We start from the raw sequence: 19338 nt of genomic DNA, 5'->3' as shown, positions 1-19338 counted from the left end.
ATTAAGGGTGAGACAAAGCATGATTATTGCCAGGAAACAGAGACCATGGAGCATGTATTGCTACAGTGTGGGTAGTATCACAGTGTACGAGAGAGACTGAGATCTAGTATGAGGGAGAAGGGGCTACAGGAAATCATTTTAACGAATATATTGAGCAGATATTAACACTTTTTTTTAAAGGTATTTTGTTATGGCAACAGGGCTGGCAGGTAGGTTTTAGTTTCTCCCTGTCTCTGACTCACACTCCAGTACAGTAGGTGGCGGTAATGCACCAAAACGTTGGACGCCCACTGACGATAAATCCCACCGAACAAGAAGTACGTACAGAATAATACTATATGCTCTGAGACCAGATTGCAGCAAACCACTGAGCATCGTCGACTTCATTCACATAGGTTAAATTAGAAAAACACTGAGCAGCGTCGACCTCAATTACAAATTGAAATTGGCCCACTTAGCTAGGTACTTGACCAAAGCATCTCAAACTAACGTTACCTAGCTAAATGAATAGTTCTGTAATTTTCGCCGGTCAATAAGCAAAATACGCACTGTGGTCCTTGTTGGAATTGCGTGGGAATCTCTTCCTGCGTTTGTCAGTGATTAGCTAGCTAGTTGTCTTTCGTTTCGAGGTCATCCTCACCAGTGTCGAGTTAGTTATGTTACAGCACGCTTTTTAGAGACTAGGCTTGACTAGGTAGCTAACTACACAGCTCGTTAACAATTTAGCTAACGTTTGTTGAAAGTCGTCTCCAGTTGGAAAAGAGCAGACATGAATCTTCCGTATTTCTGCCGGGGGGAAGTCGTTCGAGGATTCGGACGAGGAAGCAAAGAACTAGGAATTCTCACAGGTAATGTTAAACGTAGCTAACGGTATCATCTAGATATGTTTGTTAACGGTATGCTTCACCCGCATGTGGTTTGATAATTATGATTTGACTTCACTGTTTAGATAGCTAGTTAGAGATGATATAGGCCTTGTATCGCGCTAACACTTAGCCAGCTAAAATACTAAATTAACTAACTAGCTATCTTTTGTTATGACTGAAAATAATTTAAAGGAAACAGAAACAAATCCATGCGCGAAACATAACTACAGCTATACAACGGGTAGATCTAATCCTGAATGCTGATTGGTTAAAAGCGCGTTCCAGCCGGTGTCTGTTCCACAAATGACCACTGGCTAAATCTATGACGTTAAAATGCTTATTTACTCTGTTTCATTTGACTGCGCAATCCACTGTCCTTTTATTGTTTAAATAAGTGTTTTAAGAACTACTATTTATTAACAATGACGCCTTCACCAGCCAAACCCAGACGACGCTGGCCCAATTGTGCGCCGCCCCATGGACTCCCAATCACGGCCAGTTATGATACAGCCTGGATTATCAACCCAGGCAGGGAAGTTATAAACTTGGTCTCCACTATAGAAAGCAGATCTAGACATTCTCACATTTCTTTTAGACTAGCATTTAGTTTTCAACAGCGGCGATTTGTATCAATCTTACAGGTCTGACATTTGCAACATTGTTTCAATATTCAAATTCGGTCTCCAACTGTCCCATAGTAATGAATGTGTATGGGGTCGGGACGAGCGAGTCAGGCTGCGTTTCTCAGTCAGTCGAAATCACGAATCAGTTCATTTTTATGGATCTATATACAAAATGCCCATATAATTTAAAAAAAAAACTAGGTGCAGCTAGTTTGCATGATTTCCAGCTTCAGTTATACGTTTGTGTTAGCCATGTTGCCGGTTTTCATTTCACAAATCTGTCCATTTCCAGTTCGGCAGTCAATATATAATTAAAATATCCAATGTTATTATCTATGACATAAGGGGTCAAATTCTGGTTTTATGTATTTAGTCTAACAAGCACACTGTGACAGACAGCGAAGACAACTATATTACAGAAACACTACAGACAAGACAGAACTGTCTGATCTGGACAGCCATTCAGTGGTCCTGCTAGAATAAGAGCAGAATAGAACATGAGCAAAATTGAAAAAACACACAATAGTATGTGAAATACTTAATAAAGAAATAAGATGCTGATGAGATTGGTAACTACATAATATACTTATACCAACCTGATCTCTATTTCTCAGAATAATGTATTTTCTTCAGGATTGCTCTGTCTTTGGCCAGTTTCTCCATGAACTCCTGGCAGGGGAGGTTGATGTTTGTCTTCACAATAAGCATGGCCTTGATGGAAGGAACAGTGAACCTATTTCTTGCTGCTGTCCATATCATTCATTTGGGAAAACACTCTCGACTGGTGCATTACTTCCAGGTAAGCACATGACAACAGACTCTAATCTAGCTAGGTTAGTGTGTGGGATGTCACTAGCTTTGAAGTGGGTAACCACCATACTCCCTCTCTGACTAAGTGGTGTCTCAGATGTTTTCCATTCTTCAATTGATTTCCCCCCCTTTAGGAACTCTTGCAGGCCAGTAACCTCATCACACAATGCATCCTCATTGATGGTCACATTGGGGTATTTTTCCTGCAGTGTACCTTCTGGATCTCTTAACGCAGAGGTTGCCTTTTTCAAAGGAGACAATGTAAATCTTTTAGATTATCTGTGTGCTTTCCCCATGCTTGCAAGTAGTTCACAGCCACAGTGAAGAACGATTGGGATGTTTTGAGAAAGCTCTCTTTAGACATGGCTCCATTTTCCTCTAGCTCTCTCAGAAGTCCTCTGACCAAAACTGTAATGAAGTTGTCGTCACGTCTTGCAGTCAATTTTGCCTCAAAGTTTCTCAGAATTGCAGCGGACTCCACAGCACAGCGGTCCTGGCCTTTAAGCATCTTGATCGTGTCACTGAATACGGTCAGGTTTCCATTGACAAAGGCCAGCCAAAGTTCAGTCAGTGGATCTTTGAACATTGTTCGCAGGACAACAGGGCATTTGTATTCAGAAATAAAAAAGGATTTTTATGGCACATACATTTTCAGCACTCTTTCTAGAGCAGGGAGCATGGACAGCCGGCGAACATCGCTGTGTCCTAAAATGTCATGGTACTCCTGGCCAAAACTCAAAAGTCCTTCAGTCTTTCTACTCTGATGGTGAAAATATGAACATATCCAAATATCGTTGTGAGCAGGTACAACATTATATCCAAAGCTGTTCTGACTGTGATATGAATGTGGGCAGGACAACCTAAGCCACCTCCCACTGCAGAGCATTTTAAACTTTGGTATGGACATTGACCCTCCCCAGCCTATTCAGTCCTCCAAAGTTGGTATTTGTTGTCGGAGAGAATGCCACGACTGTTTTCCAGGTTACATTTTTGGATGACAACCAGGACCTCAGCTGCAATCTCCTCTGCTGTTTCTCCTTTCAATTCAATAAAATCAAGCAGTTTTGATTCCACAGATGTGCTGCCCTCATATCTTACAATATCTGACTACTATAGACAGCAGCTTAACATGTCCATGATTGGCGCATCAATGGACAGGGACACAAATTCAACCTGGTCTAGGTCCTGTGTCACTGGTGTCACATTTTGTCCTAGCACATGTAAACTTTGGCTCATAAAGCTTTTGTGTCAGTTGTGTTGTGCAATCCACATCTGTAACTATGATTGTGTCGCATAGTGTGGTATGCAAAGACACCCTACTGCACAGCTAAACCATATTCTTCTTGGGAAGGCTCTACCTTCTTGAAGAATGTGGTGACAGAGGGCATACTAGAAGAAAAAGAAACGCACATCTATTAAGACGAGGTGCTGGCTAGCGAAGTAGAAAACTTGAAAATAAAAGAGCCGAACACTCTGGGAGCTCAGATGCAAAAATGTAATTACCAATGTTTCGACAGCCAAGCTGTCTTCATCAGGGTATAATCACAAACACTGCGGGATGACTAGTTTATAGAGTGTCAAAAGACACAGGTGTCTGTAATCATGGCCAAGAGTGGCCTAATATCATTGGTTAATAATCAATTAAAATGTCATACAAAGAACAGCATACAAACAACAAATGGATAGCATATGATCATAGATTAATTTGACTACACAAGTTTACAAACAATTACAATGGCAAAGTCACAATCACAAGAATGGCTTCAGATCAAAGTCTACGTTGAGACCGAAGGGCGCAAGGGTCTTTAATTTAAAGATCCAGGCAGCCTCTCGTTTTAACAATAAATTATCAAGGTCACCCCCTCTCCTAGGGAGGGTGACATGTTCGATGCCAATATAACGCAGAGACTAAATCGAGTGGCCTGCCTCCAAGAAGTGGGCCGCAACTGGATAAGTAAAGTTTTACAATTAATGGTGCTACGATGCTCTGAGATACGTATTTTTAATTCGTGCTTTGTTTTACCTACATTATTTTTTACCACAAGGACCTTAAAAGGTCATGTCTCGTTTTGTTTCGAATTTTCTCAATGGCTATATTAATCTGATCATTCTTGTAGCCCCTCTCCTTGAACTTTCTTTGCGTCTCAGCCAGAGGGCATACTAACACAGGCCCTCAGAGGCTTTATGCTTTTTCGTCTGCTGATGTTCTACCACTGCCGTTCTTCTCCGGCTGCCAATTGAAAGAGAGGAATTACAAAGGGTGCAGTGAACCATTCGATTGTCTTGACCTGAGTTTATAAATGGAAATTCTCTTTTTCATAAAGAGTGCATTTCCGTTTCTTGGAAAGAGTCATTGTATCTCCTCTGTCTGCTCTTCACTCTCCTTGTGTCACTCTTCTTACTCAACTTTTTATTCCTCTTTTCTTCACTCTCTTCCTTCCTTTCCTTCTCCACCTTTCCACCTCACTCTTCTACACTCTCCTTGCTTCACTCTTTTTACTCCATTAATTTTTCCTTCTTCCTCTCCAATCTGCATTAATAAATAGCATACTATTAGATAAAATACTTTGGTTAAGATTCCCATTGCTTGCCTCTTTTGTATTTTATCTGAAAAACATTGTTTAGAATGATAAATTGGCAGGCTCTGTAATCATACCTTTCCTCCTGACTCCTTCACTCCTCTTCCTATCCAGTCTTCCTCTCCACGGCTACTGTTATCCATGAACATTTCTAAATATATTTTCACACTACTTATGATAATGCCAAACCATTCAAATTGTAATCTACAAAAATATTATCATAATTGTGCATTCATTTAATATAATCATATTTTCAAAATAGCCCGTCCACTGCATGTTTACATGTTAACGTTTTTTAACCTAGCTACCATAACAGTAGCTAGCTAACCAACTTAGTCTACATAGCTAACGTTAGCTAGCATAACCTTATAGAGCAGATAATCTATCTAGATAATAAATTGTGACATATCACTAGCTAGTATCTCAAACGATTGTAACGTACCTGGCTTGAAAAGACGTTTGTGGTGATGTTGTGGATTCACTTGATACTTGCTAGCTTCTGGCCGAGTTTTCCACAGCAGTTTTCTCTAAAACTATCGCGAGCAAGTAGTTGGTAGAAGAAGAGTGAATGAAGTTGCTATATAGCGAGCAGCCCCCTCTGTTGGCCTAAACAAGCACAACGCGATTGAGACATCAACCCGTAGGCTCTGCTGCCCGGTCTTTCTTGCCAAATAAAATATTTCACTTTGCGGTCTGTTTTTAACGCACAGTTAAAAACGGGGACATTTCCGGGGACAGGCCACCAAAAACGGGGACGTCTGGTCACCCTATAGTTAGCTAGCTCTTCTAAACAACAGCGTCCTAACGAGAGAGCATTTTTTTCTATGCCTGGCGAAATCGTGCCTCGTTAAATGTCACTAGAAAACCGTTTTAACAAATGCAGCTACTACTGTAGTGTATAGCAAGCAAGGGATAAGAACGTTTCCAGACAATATGGCAATTGAAAAACAGACTGGACGACTGGGTTGCGTCTCTGTCAACCGACAGAACGAACGACCAGCCGGCTTGGGAAGCAACCCTAGATTTGTGTCGGGGCTATATATTGTGGAAGGATGACATTGTATGAATAAAATAACCAAAATGTAGCTTTTGATGACAATACGTCAATCATATTTGAATATGTTGCTCACCCGTGTTATAAAAGGGATCATTCCCGAGAAACCATCATGGCAAACGTGCCAATATATCCTCAACACCGGCTTCTGGGGCATTCTCACTTAATGAACGAACTAGATAAGTTACCTTACCTAGCCAAGTTGTACTATTTTACTAGCTAGCTAGTGGACATGCCTGAAACATTTGACATGATGTTAAAGGTTCACTACATGACCAAGAGGATGAGGACACCTTCAAATTAGGGGATTCTGCTATTTCAGCTGCACCTGTTGCTGACAGGTGTATACAATCTTGCACACCGCTGTGCAATCTCCATAGACAGACATTGGCAGTAGAATGATCGTACTGAAGAGCTAAGTGACTTTGAACGTGGCACCGTCATAGGATGCCACCTTTGCGACAAGTCAGTCAAAATTCTGCTCTGCTAGAGCTGCCTCAGTCAAAGTGCTGAGGTGAGGTAAGTGCTGTTATTGTGAAGTGGAAACGTCTAGGTGAAACAACGGCTAAACTGCGAAGTGATAGCCACACAAGCTCACAGAACGGGACCGAAAATTATTTCACATCCCTCCTATGTACTTCACCATTTTGGCTCATGGTGTTACTGACTTTGTCTGAAGGACAAGTGGCTGAAAAAATTAATGTCAAGCCCTGTAATGTCATTTGAATGTCTCTTCTGATCAGCCAACTTCACAGACTCTGTGCTGGAGCTCCTGCCTGGCGACATCAGCACAGGAATCTACTATGGCTGGGCGTGCGTGGACAACGGAGACATCCACAAGATGGTGATGAGCATCGGCTGTAACCCTTACTACAACAACGCCAAGAAATCCATGGCAAGTCCAGCTCGCCCACCCATATAGGTTATAAAGGTATATAGGCCAATATAGTTGTGGCAAAATATATTGGCACCCCTGCACTTCTTAAATAATTCTCTATTTCTTCCAAAATAAGTTTGAAAAATGAATAAAAATAAAATGTTGGTCTCCACACCTTATTGGACTCTCAAAATTGCAGAACAAATTGTATTTTTTGAACTTAAGTTTAAAATGTATATATTTTTATTTACAGTACCAGTCAAGTTTGGACACAGGTACTCATGCAAGGGGTTTTCTTTTACTATTTTCTACATTGTAGAGTAATCGTGAAGACACAAACTATGAAAAAACACATATTGAATCATGTAGTAAGCAAACAAGTTTTAAACAAATCAAAATATATTTGAGATTATTCAAAGTAGCCACCCTTTGCCTTGATGACAGCTTTGCAATCTCTTGTCATTCTCTCTGCCAACTTCACGAGGAAAGCTTTTCTAACGGTCTTGAAGGAGTTCCCACATGCTGAGCACTTGTTGGCTGCTTTTCCTTCACTCTGCGGTCCAACTCATTCCTAACCATCTCATTTGGGTTGAGGTTGGGTGATTGTGGAGGCAAGGTCATCTGATGCAGTACTTTACCGCTCTCCTCCTTGGTCAAAAAGCCCTTACACAGCCTGGAAGTGTGTTTTGGGTCATTGTCCTATTGAAAAACAAATGATAGTCCCACTAAGCACAAACCAGATGGGTGGCTTATGGCTGCAGAATGCTGTGGTAGCCACGCAGGTTAATTGTGCCTTGAATTCCAAGTAAATCAGTATCGCCATCGAAGCACCCCCACACGATCACATCCCCTCTTCCGGATAGCGACTCTAGCAATTCTAGAGTTTCCTCTGGGTCCTGTATGAAGATGTGACGCTACTAGCTAATATTGGCTTCTAACTAGTTAATCCAAGCCAGATAACCTTACACTAGCAAGTCAACTCCGTCAGCGGCAGAGAAATTTGTATTGTGAGTACAGTGTGTCGAAGTAGTTTAGGGTGAGCTGTAAGTCTATTGGTTGACTTGGTGCCATACTGATTGGATTATGTTTAATGTCTATTGCTGTGTTCATTTAGTTGTAGTGTGTCTGATAATGGGTTAGGTTATTCTAAAGGTATTTGAATTGGGAATGAGTACACACCTAGGGTTATTTCATTTTCAACCCAAGACCACCCCTTTTAGACCACAACCAGACTTTACCCTGATTATGACAAGGGTGTGTTACTTTGGAGGCTCTGCCGAGATCCCTTTATCATTACCCTGTACTTGTAAATTCAGCAAAAAAAGAAATGTCCCCTTTTCAGGACCCTGTCTTTCAAAGAGAATTATTAAAATTCCAAAACTTCACAGATCTTCAATATAAAGGGTTTAAACACTGTTTCCCAAGCTTGTTCAATGAACCATGAACAAGACACTAACCGCTTACAGACAGACGGCAGGCAATTCAAGTCAGTTATGAAAACTTAGGACACTAAAGAGGCCTTTCTACTGACTGGAAAAACACCAACAGAAAGATGATCAGGGTCCCTGCTCAACTGTGTGAACATGCCTTAGGCATGCTGTAACGAGGCATGAGGACTGCAGATGTGGCCAGGGCAATACATTGCAATGTCCATACTATGAGACGCCTAAGACAGCGCTACAGGGAGACAGGACAGACAGCTGATAGTCCTCGCAGTGGCAGACCACATGTAACAACACCTGCACAGGATCGGTACATCCGAACATCACACCTGCGGGACAGGTACAGGATGGCAACAACAACTGCCCGAGTTACACCAGGAACGCACAATCCCTCCATCAGTGATCAGACTGTCCACAATAGGCTGAGAGAGGCTGGACTGGGGGCTTGCAGGCCTGTTGTAAGGCAGGTCCTCACCAGACATCACAGGCAACAACGTTGCCTATAGGCACAAACCCACCGTCGCTGGACCAGACAGGACTGGCAAAATGGGCTCTTCACTGACGAGTCGTGGTTTTGTCTCACCAGGGGTCATGGTTGGATTCGCACTTCGTCAAAGGAATGAGCATTACACCGAGGCCTGTACTCTGGAGCGGGATCGATTTGTAGGTAGACTGTCCGCCAAGGTCTGGGGCGGTGTATCACAGCATCATCAGACTGAGCTCATTGCAGGCAATCTCAACGCTGTGTGTTACAGGGAAGACCCCCCCCCCAGAAATGTCCGTGAACTTGCAGGTACCTTTGGTGGAAGAATGGGGTAACCTCTCACAGCAAGAACTGACAAGTCTGGTGCAGACCATGAGGGGATGCACTGCAGTACTTAATGCAGCTGGTGGCCACACCAGATACTGTGATTCTGACCCCCACCCCAGGTTACACATTATTCCATTTCTGTCAGTCACTTGTCTGTGGAACTTGTTCAGTTTGTCTGTTGTTAAATCTTATGTTAATACAAATATTTCCACATGTTAAGTTTGCTGAAAATAAACACAGTTGACAGTGAGAGGACATGTCTTTTGTTGCTGTGTTTATCTAATAACCATTCAAGTGAGACGACAACAATGGAGGGCAGCCCCTGTCAAAATGCTGCTGCACAGGTGGTGCGTTGAAGAGAATGTAGATGCAGGAAGTAGGCCCAGATTAGACGCACAGTCAGCCAGTCGCACATCTCACTCGCCTGAAGAGTGAGGCAGCAGGAAGAATCCACAAGGTCATAGAGGCTAACTGGATTCAAGAAGCACAAGGGAAAAGGGAAAGGCGCCCAGTAACGGAGCAGGCTGTGCCCCAGACCTATGACCAGCTCTACCTTATCTGCATCATCTAACCTGTCAACCTTTCCCTCTGTCCCAAGTGGGCTAGTTGGCCCATCCTCTGTCATTCCAGTCACGATAAACGGTACTCCTTGCCAAGCTCTGTTAGACAGTGGGTCCCAGCTCACCATCTTCGTGAGCTGGTACCACACTCACTCATGTGTGGGGCTTCAACGAGCTCTGCTATCCGTACCGGGCGTATGTATTGGTTGAACTGGATCTGCCTCAAGAAGTAGCTGTCATTCAAGAGCCCATAACTATCATGGCCTTAGTGTGCCCAGAGACAAAAGGCCATGATGGAGTCCCTGTGATTATTGGACTAAATGTCTACCTGTTTCAATGGCTGAAACGCATCTGTGGAGAAGTTGCTGGCCCATAGTTCACCAGTGAGCTTCCCTTGGATGCTTTGTTCTTGCGCTTACGTTGAGGAACCCCAGCTCCACAGTTCGATGCGGACAACTGGTTGACAGGGCATGCTACGTGGAAAGGTTGTGGGCCTTCCTCCACTCCGAGAGCTGTTGCTTGTTGAGCTAGCCCTAGACAATCCATTACCTGGAGGGCTGTTAGTGCAACCTACCGTTCTTTCTGCCGCTTTGCTAAGTGATGGCCAAATCACTATTCGAGTGTTGCGTGAGACTAGCGGTAACCATGGCCAGAGAGACTATGGTAACACAGGTCTTCAAAGCTGATGTAGTTTTGTCACTTCCACCACCCAAGGATGAATTTCCTAATCCAACAGGTGGATACGCCCTGCCCCATGCACCCTAAAATGTTTCAGTTCGGCAACTCGCCCATTCCAGAGGAGTGGAGAGGCAGGCTCTCCATTGCCATGAGCCCTGAAGATAAGAAGACAGCGTTCATCTGCCCTCTGGTTTTGCCAGTTTGAATGAATGCCTTGGCATTAACACAGCACCAGCTACGTTCCAGTGCTTGATGGCGAGAGGAGTAAAGCGGCTTGAATCTTATGGAGATCTACCTGGATGACCTGATTTGTTTGGAAGGACCCTAGAAGAGCATGAAGAATGGCTGAAGGTTCTGGACTGGCTGGAGGTGTGTGACTTGAAGCTGTCATTGGACAAATGCCAGGTCTGTCAGCCTCAGGTCAAATATGTGGGCCACATTGTCAGAGCAAGGAATTGCTAAAAACCCTGCCAAAGTGGAAGCAGTGGCCACATGGGAGAAGCCCACAGACTTGAGGTTGTTCCTGTGATTCTGTGGCTATTACCGCCACTTTATTTTCAACTACTCAGCCATTGTGAAACCCCTAACAGACTTAACAAGGGAAGAAGGACAAAATGACCCCACAACCAAGTACTACATCAATGCTTTTACCCACACCCCAGTGTTGGCTTTTGCGGACAGCTCAAAGCTGTACACCCTCCATGTAGACTACAGTTTTGAGGGGTTAGGAGACATTCTGTACCAAGACTATCCTGAGGGGCTGCACCCTGTAGCTTTTGCAAGCAAAAACCAAGTCCATCTTGCATTTTTAGCTCTGAAGTGGCCAGTGTCCAAGTTTCATGACTACTTCTATGGGGCTAGCTTTACCATGTGCATGGATAGCAATCCACTGACTTACATGCTCACAACTGACAAGTTGAATGCCACCAGACACAATGGCTGGCTGCACTGGCAAACTACAACTTCAGCCTGCAGTATAGGCTGGGTAAAGTGGACATTGACGCAGACGTGCTGTCATGGCATCCGCATACAGCAATGGCCAGTGAGCAGCGGATGAAAGTTCCCATCACTGTTGGCAGTGATGTGTAGGCAGATATTTTTCAGTGGAGTGGCTGAGACTTGGGATCCTCCAGAGAGCATCCCTTCACTATATGCATGTCCCACGACCCTCGTGAGACCCTCCAATCCTATGGGGAAAATATCGAAATACTTCTGTTCTCTCCAGCCACCGACTCTCACCCCAGTTCCTCTGAGAAGTTGGAACTCAAGGATGGTCTAGTCTACTAAGTGACACACACCCCAGTCAGAGGTCTACCAACTGGTGCTCCCTCAGAAGTAACACTCCCAGGTCCTGCACCAGCGCCATGATGAGATGGTCGCATGGGTGTAAGACAGAACCAATAGGCTGATAAAGGACATGTTCTATGCATGTCCCGTAATGTAGAGCCCTGTGTCTGAAACTGTGGGAGAACAGTTGCCAAAATGGGTCGATCTCTAGCAACGTTCCATGGGATCTGATCTGAATAGACTTCCGTTCCCTAGCCCCTGACCAACAAGGTATAGGTAACCTGTTAGAGGTGACACTGACCACGTCACCCAGTATGGTCAGGTCCACGTCACCCAGTATGGTCAGGTTTTCTCAACAAAAGATAAGAAAGCGACTACAGTGGCACGGGTACTGCGAGAACTCTTTATAGACCACTGGTTTTCTGTCCAGGGTGCATTTTGACCAAGGAAGAGACTTTTGAAAGTAAACTCATTAGAGTTGTTGGGAATCAAGACGCCTCGAACCACACCCTATCACCCCTAAGAAGACCCTCAACCTGAGAGGTTCAACCGAACTCCTGAACGTGTTGGACTCTTGAGCGAGACAGACAGTTCGAGTCAGCATATCAAGTCTTTGGTGCACGCCTACAATTGTACAGGAAATGAAGCAAAGCTGCTCATTGACCTCTGCTTCGGTGTCTGCCACCAAGAGAAACCCAGCTGTGGGGTGGGAATTAGTTTTATTCCCGGTATATAGCTGTTTTCTGTAGTGCAAATGTCTTTTGTGTGTAGCATATTCATTTTATAAATTTGTTGAGACCAGAGAGCGACTCTAGATATCGGCAATTCTAGTTCTCTAGGTCCTGTCTGAAGATTCAACACTACTAGCTAGCTAACCTTATACTAGCAAGTCACCTCCGTAAGCGGCAGGTACATTGTGTCAAAGTAGTTTAGAGGGCGACCTTGGATAACGACCCAAAATACAGTGCATTCAGGAAGTATTTAGCCCCCTAGACTTTTTCCACATTTTGTTACGTTACAGCCTTATTCTAAAGTAGATCGAAATAAAATTCCTCATCTACACACTACCCCATAATAACAGAGAAAAAACAGGTTTTTAGAAACTTTTGCACATTTAAAAATATATATCTTACTCAGACCCTTTGCTATGAGCTCCGGTGCATCCTGTTTCCATTGATCATCCTTGATGTTTCTACAACTTGGTTGGAGTCCACCTGTGGTAAATTAAATTGATTTCACATGTTTTGGAAAGGCACACTTGTCCTTATAACGGTCCCACAGTTCAGTGCATATCAGAATAAACCAAGCAATGAAGTCAAAGGAAATTTCCGTAGCGTTCTGATACAGGATTGTGTCGAGGCACAGATCTGGAGATGGGGAACCAAAAAATGTCTGCAGCGTCGATGGTCACTCTGACAGTGCTCCAGAGTTCCTTCCAGAAGGACAACAATCTCTGCAACACTCCACCATTCAGACCTTTATGGTAGAGTAGCCAGACGGAAGCAAGTCCTCAGTAAAAGGCACAGGACAGCTCTCTTGGAGTTTGCCAAAAGGCACCTAAAAAGGCACTGTCCTTGCGTGGCCCAGCCAGAGCCTTGACTTGAACCCGATCGAACATCTCTGGAGAGACCTGATTCACTGTGCAACAAGCTACCCATCCAACCTGAAAGCTTGAGAGGATCTGCAGAGAAGAATGAGAGAAACTCCGCAAATACAGATGTGCCAAGCTTGTCATACCCAAGAAGACTTGATGCTGTACTTGCTGGCGATGGTGATTCAACAAAGTACTGAGGAAAGAGTGTAAATACTTGTGTAAATGTGATATTATTGTATTTTTTAAATCAATTGTCATTATGGGGTATAATATTTACTACATTTTAAAATAAGACTAACATAACAAAATGTGGAAAAAGTCAAGAGGTTTGAATACTTTCCGAAGTCACTGTATAAGGAAATTCTAGGGTTTCCTCTGAGTCTCTTGTGAAGAAACGTCATCTGGCAAAGCTTGCTTTCCGTTGCCCACCACTGCACTAAATACCGACCACTCTAGCATTGGAACTCCCTCTCCAAAAGCGCACGCACTCAAGGCAAGCGCAAGGATTGTGCTTGTTCATCTAGTTCCGTTGAGGTAAGAAGCATAGGCCCTGCAATGTAGTAAGACTTAACTACCAGAGGTCTGAACTGTTAAAAAAAAAAAAAGGGGGGGAGTACCCTGTTTTAAAGGTTGCGACTGATTTTGTTATTGACTGTGTGGTGAATGACGTCGGTTTTTAATTATATTTGATTGTCTTGGTGCCATACTGATTTTATGTTTAACTGCTATTGAATGTCTATTTATTGAGGTGTTGCTTGTCCATAGAATTGAGAAATTCTCAAATGAGAAATTTTGCTATGTGCATTTTGTTGTAGTGTGTCTAACAGATCATGTTATACTAACAGTATTTGAATACAGCTGCACCATTGAGAGCATCCTGACTGGTTGCATCACTGCCTGGTTGCATCACTGCCTGGTATGGCAACTGCTCCGCCTTTGACCGCAAGGCACTACAGAGGGTAGTGCGTACGGCCCAGTACATCACTGGGGCCAAGCTTCCTGCCATGCAGGACCTCTATACAATGCGGTGTCAGAGGAAGGCCCTAAAAATTGTCAAAGACTCCAGCCACCCTAGTCATAGACTGTTCTCTCTGCTACTGCACGGCAAGCGGTACCGGATCGCCAAGTCTAGGTCCAAGAGGCTTCTATCCCCAAGCCGTAAGACTCCTGAACATCTAATCAAATGGCTACCCAGACTATTTGCATTGCCCCCCCTCCCCTCTTTTACACTACTGCTACTCTGTTTATGATCTATGCATAGTCACTTTAATAACTCTACCTACATGTACATATTACCTCAACTAACTGGTGTTCCCACACATTGACTCTGTACCGGTACCCCCCTGTCTATAGTCTCGCTATTGTTATTTTACTGCTGTTCTTTAATTACTTACTACTTCTATTTCTTTTTTTTAACTACATTGTTGGTTTAAGGGCTTGTAAGTAAGCATTTCACCTATTGTAGTCGGCGCATGTGACTAATACACTTTGATTTGAAATTTGGGTTATTTCATTTTAGACCCTCGACCACTATCAACCAGACTTCACCCTGGTTCGGATAAGGGGTTTCCTATGTTTGTGTCTTGTGGTTGATTGTTGACAATTTATTGATTTGACGTGTATTACAGGAGACTCATGTGATCCACACGTTTAAAGAAGATTTCTATGGCCAGATCCTCAGTGTAGTCCTGGTGGGATACATCCGTCCAGAGAGGAGCTATGACTCACTTGGTAAGAGTGAGTACTGGTGTACACACACACACACACACACACACACGCTCGTCCATCCTTGTACACACACAGCCATCCTCAGACTTAAGGCCACACATTCTCACCCCTTCTCTGTGTTTGCAGATGCCCTTATAGCAGCGATCAACCATGACATTGAGGAGGCCAAAAGAAAGCTGGACCTTCCTGAACACCTCAAACTCAAAAAGGACAACTTCTTCATAGCCTCTGCCAGCTCGTCCATGACGTCGTCCAACAAGATCACGAAGGGCCACTGACCTCTAATCACACAACACGTTGTTCACTCTCGCATTGCTCATCACTCGGTAAAGTCGCTGTCGCAAGTATCCATCCAAATGTAATTTTTCACTAGGACTAGTGACTTGGCCGGCAGAGGCCTTGCTTGTATTTTAGTGTGGAGCAAACATGAACCACTGACGTTAAGGAGTGCCGCGATTACTTCATCAAAAAGAGCCACGTGATTTTTCCAAACACTGCTTTGGGTGTTTTCCATTGCAGTTTGAATGACTGGGTGGCTCTCCTCTCTGTTATGCTCTTTCTGCCAATATGTTACTTTTTCAAACCTCTAGAATTGGACAAGTTTGGTGCCAAATGACATGATCCTGGTAATGTGCAACTCCAGGAATTGAATGTCTGTTGAGAGGAGCACAGTACCACCAAATCCACTGCTAAAGGTGGCAGGTTGCCTAGTGGTTAGAGCGTTGGTCAAGTAACTGAAAGGTTGCTGGTTCAAATAACTGAGCACATGAGGTGAAAAATCTGTCGGTGCCCTTAAGCAAGGCACTTAACCCCCACTTGCTCCAGGGACGCAGTACTAATTATGGCTTTCCCTGGTCAACACTGTTCCCTGCACCTATCCAGCATGTGTGACAAAATGTCCTTTTGAAATGAATGGTAATTTTTGTATTGTTTAGAATTGGGGTTCAGTCTCATGGCTTTGCACTTAGTTTTTCCTCCTTTTCATTTTTGGGTGTATTCAAAATGTCTGCCTTGAAGCAGAGAAGTCCTCTATCTTGCATTTGGCTAAATAGTTGCATTATACACAGCACTGAATTCATCCGCATTATTTTATTTGAGAAACTGATGTTCTTATTTGACCTACACAAACTGCATGGTTGGCTAAAGACATGCTTGAATGCAGCTTCCAGTTCTCTGATTTCCTTAATTTGTATAGTTCCTCATTGGTCAAATCCAGCATTCTCCCACCCCAGCAATGAGAGCCATTTTTATTTAACACTAAAGATTTGTCTGACATTTTTGAAATGGGTCCACATAACTGTATGTTGAAAGTTTCCAGAATTTAGTTTTTACTGACTTAACCTTGTTTGGACCCTCATTCCACTGAGATAAGAGAAGAATGAAGCCTTGTTCACACTGCAGGCCTTAGTGCTCAAATCTGTTTTGGAGTACGGACTGTCCAAACAGCAAGTTACAAGTGACCAAATCAGATTTGTGTGTTCAGACCGCAGTCATTTGCTGACATGGCTACGCAAGTTGTTACTATGACAACGGGTGCGTGAGCAGTGGTGTAGGCTGATTTTTGTTGGTGGTGCTCATGCTTCCTGTCACTCAGAAGTTGTGTAGCAAGCTAAGGTGACACCAATGCCTGCCATGAACATTTCCCAGTTGCTTTGAATGTTCAAAATCAGTGCATGAACACTTTTTTAAAAGCTCAAAGGATAAGATGACCCAACTTTCAAAACGAGTCCTTTTTGGCTAGCCCCAGCAGTCAACTAGCTAGCTAGGTAGCTCTTTAGCATTCTAGCACATTTTACTAATTTGTTTGTAAACCATTAAGCTAGTTAGCTACATGTTCTTGTCAAAGTTGGCAAGCAACAAGACATACCAAATAAGTGTTAAAAATAATAATAATAATAAAAGAGGGCAAGTACATCAGATTTGACCATTCAGACAAGTCGCATGGCCCGGAATCAGATTTGTAGTTGAAATGTGGCTTCAAATATCTGATTCCCTGTGCTTCTGGGCTGTTCAAACTTTAGAGAATTTTTTTTTCAAATCAGATATGCAAAAAACAAAATAGATTTGAGTCACTTCAAACTGCCATTATGAACAAGGCTCAAGTCCAAGGCTCTGATTCTCTGCAGATGGATGTGGTGGGCATATGTGCGTTTTTCTTTCTTTGTCATTTCGTCAGAGGACAAAGTGGACAGTGTTGAGCATGCGTACATAACGCTTTATAATAAGTTGTTCAAAATGAGTTGAGCTAATGTGATTTGAGATTTTAATGTACTTGAGAGACTGTTCCTCTGCCATACTCTTGGCAGAGGAAACAATATGGCTGGTGTTAATATATTCATGTTTACGTAGACCAAATCTGTGAATACGGTTCTATATCCCCCCCCCCATGTTCCTCTTCAGATTTTGAGCTTTGTTCCTTTAAAAAATACGTCATGGCCTTTTTATTATTGCAGGATAGCTTAAATTCCCCTCCACCCATACCCAGAAAATGTACTGGGGTAAGCAATTGATATGCATATGCAATTGATAAGTAAATGGTATTCAACAATGACGTATTGAAATCCTATGCAATGTGGGATGGGGATCGGTCTCTACCATTTTTAAAAGGCCAGAGGGAAAGTTTTCTCTTGGTTAATTTATGGTTACTGTTTGGTTAGAGTACGGACTCGGCACCAGTTGTCGAGGGATTTCTGTGTTCTCCAGACCTATATGCCTGAGTGGTTAGCAGTACTATACCTTAGTACCACAGAAGGACATAGACCAACATATACATACGGTGTCTCAAACTTATACACAGCAGAATCTGTGTTAATGTAAACCCAGTGTGCTCGCTGTCGGTCTTATCTGACTTCCCCTGTCATTAGCCTGTGCAGGGTTTCCCAAACTCGGTCCTGGGCCCCCCCTGGTACACTTATCATGCAATGCTAGTTATTTCCTCAGTAGTGGCTCTCGAGTGGGCTTCAGCACATTTCTTACACCTCCCAGGAGACACCCATGACTCCTAGCAGCCCCAAGAAATATTGTATTATTACAGGCAGCACTACACAATGACCGTGAAAATGTTTTGGTGCCAGCACTGACTAGTTAAACCTACAATATACAGTAAGAGAACATGACTCAACAAGGGCCATTCTAATGTTTCTCTGTTTCCCCCAGCTCCAGTGTTCTGTTTTTTTAATGGTATTACTCTGAAGGCCAGGGTTGTGTTCATCAGGTCAGTAGCTGGTTTATTCATGTTTTTCATCTGGTCAGACCCCTATTGAAATGTTTCCCTGTGATTTCAAGTTTTGTTAGGACTACAGCTGTCTGGGTGTGTTTGTCCTCTGTACCTAACTGTCAGATGTTCTATAAATCAGTGCAGCTAGAAGTGCTCATTAAACTGTCAAAACAACATGGCTTATATTTGATCAAGTACTAGGCACTAGTGTTGGATTAGGCAACTGTACTCCGAGGCATCTGTTCGTAATACTAGTAGGCTTGCTCTCCAGTTTGGCACCAAACCACAACCCTGAGCCAACATGTTTCCTTTGTTTAATATGAGATCATCTAGCTCAGTCGAGACCGTGCTCAGTAGAATCAGACCAATGCCATTAACCAGGGTCATCTGCTTCTTCTCCCACTCTTCTTGCACTTGTATTCTGCCTTTATAAAGAAAAAAAAGTGTAGGATGGCAGAATGGCCTGTTCCCAAAATGTGCTTTAGCTGGATAAGCCACATCCTTGTAAATAATTGATATGCTTTCCAAGAGTTTACCCAACCTCCAATACAATGTTATTTTTCTAGTCCTTTCAGCTGTGATTGCATATGTTTGACTGTTGTAAGAAATCATGGAGTTCTGTAGTTATTGAAGCATCATGTCATAGCTTTGGATTTTTGTTTAGTCTTTTCCCAGTTAACCATGGGTCTGTGTTCAGGGACCAGTCGTATGTGTTGGGCTCGTTCAAAATCCTTCTGTCCTGCTGCTGTATGGTCCTGCCTGACGTTGTATTCTTATTCAACATGTTCGAAGATACACTGCAGCCTACGAGAGATGCAACTGTCAAAGATGATTCAACAATAATTTACTTACTGGTAGTACTCCTTTGCACAGGTGACGCTTTCAGTGGTGTAAAGTACTACTTTAGTCGTTTTTTGGGGTGTCTGTGCTTTACTATTTATTTTTTTTGACAACTTTTACTTCACTACATTCCTAAAGAGAATGATGTACTTTTACTCCATGCATTTTGCCTGACATCCAAAAGTACTAGTTACATGTTAAATGCTTTAGCAGGACAGAAAAAAAAGTCCAATTCACACACTTATCAAGAGAACATCCCTACTGCCTCACATCTGGTGAACTCACTAAACATAAATGCTTTCTTTGTAAATGATGTGTTGGAGTTGCCCCTAGCTGTCAAAAAAAAGTAATACAAAAGGAAAATGTGCCATC

At 43.1% G+C, this 19338-nt stretch overlaps 1 protein-coding gene and 1 long non-coding RNA gene across 5 annotated transcripts; one reads left to right on the top strand and one right to left on the bottom strand.

The window, feature by feature from the left end:
* The first annotated feature begins 346 nt into the window (after window positions 1-346).
* LOC112263263 (riboflavin kinase) lies at window positions 347-19334 on the top strand. Of its 4 annotated transcripts, XM_042330634.1 has the most exons (5): window positions 347-848; window positions 2104-2288; window positions 6676-6827; window positions 14810-14912; window positions 15036-19334. In XM_042330634.1, the coding sequence occupies exons 2-5, from the start codon at window positions 2108-2110 to the stop codon at window positions 15185-15187; spliced, it is 588 nt and encodes a 195-aa protein (XP_042186568.1). In that variant the 5' UTR covers window positions 347-848; window positions 2104-2107; the 3' UTR covers window positions 15188-19334. The 4 variants fall into 4 exon arrangements, with proteins under 4 accessions (XP_042186568.1, XP_042186569.1, XP_024295109.1 ...); XM_042330635.1 differs by lacking the exon at window positions 6676-6827 and having other exon boundaries at window positions 2123-2288; XM_024439341.2 differs by lacking the exon at window positions 6676-6827.
* On the bottom strand, window positions 4191-5693 carry LOC121847831. Its single transcript, XR_006084692.1, has 3 exons — window positions 5321-5693; window positions 4956-5029; window positions 4191-4829 (listed from the first exon to the last, which is right to left on the bottom strand). It is a non-coding gene; the product is annotated as an uncharacterized LOC121847831 (long non-coding RNA).
* Window positions 19335-19338: the final 4 nt, after the last annotated feature.

Source organism: Oncorhynchus tshawytscha, linkage group LG12, assembly GCF_018296145.1.
Source record: "Oncorhynchus tshawytscha isolate Ot180627B linkage group LG12, Otsh_v2.0, whole genome shotgun sequence".
Classification (NCBI taxonomy): Eukaryota; Metazoa; Chordata; class Actinopteri; order Salmoniformes; family Salmonidae; genus Oncorhynchus; species Oncorhynchus tshawytscha.
The sequence above is the reverse complement of the archived record's forward strand: the minus strand, read 5'-3'. Positions and strand labels throughout refer to the sequence as shown.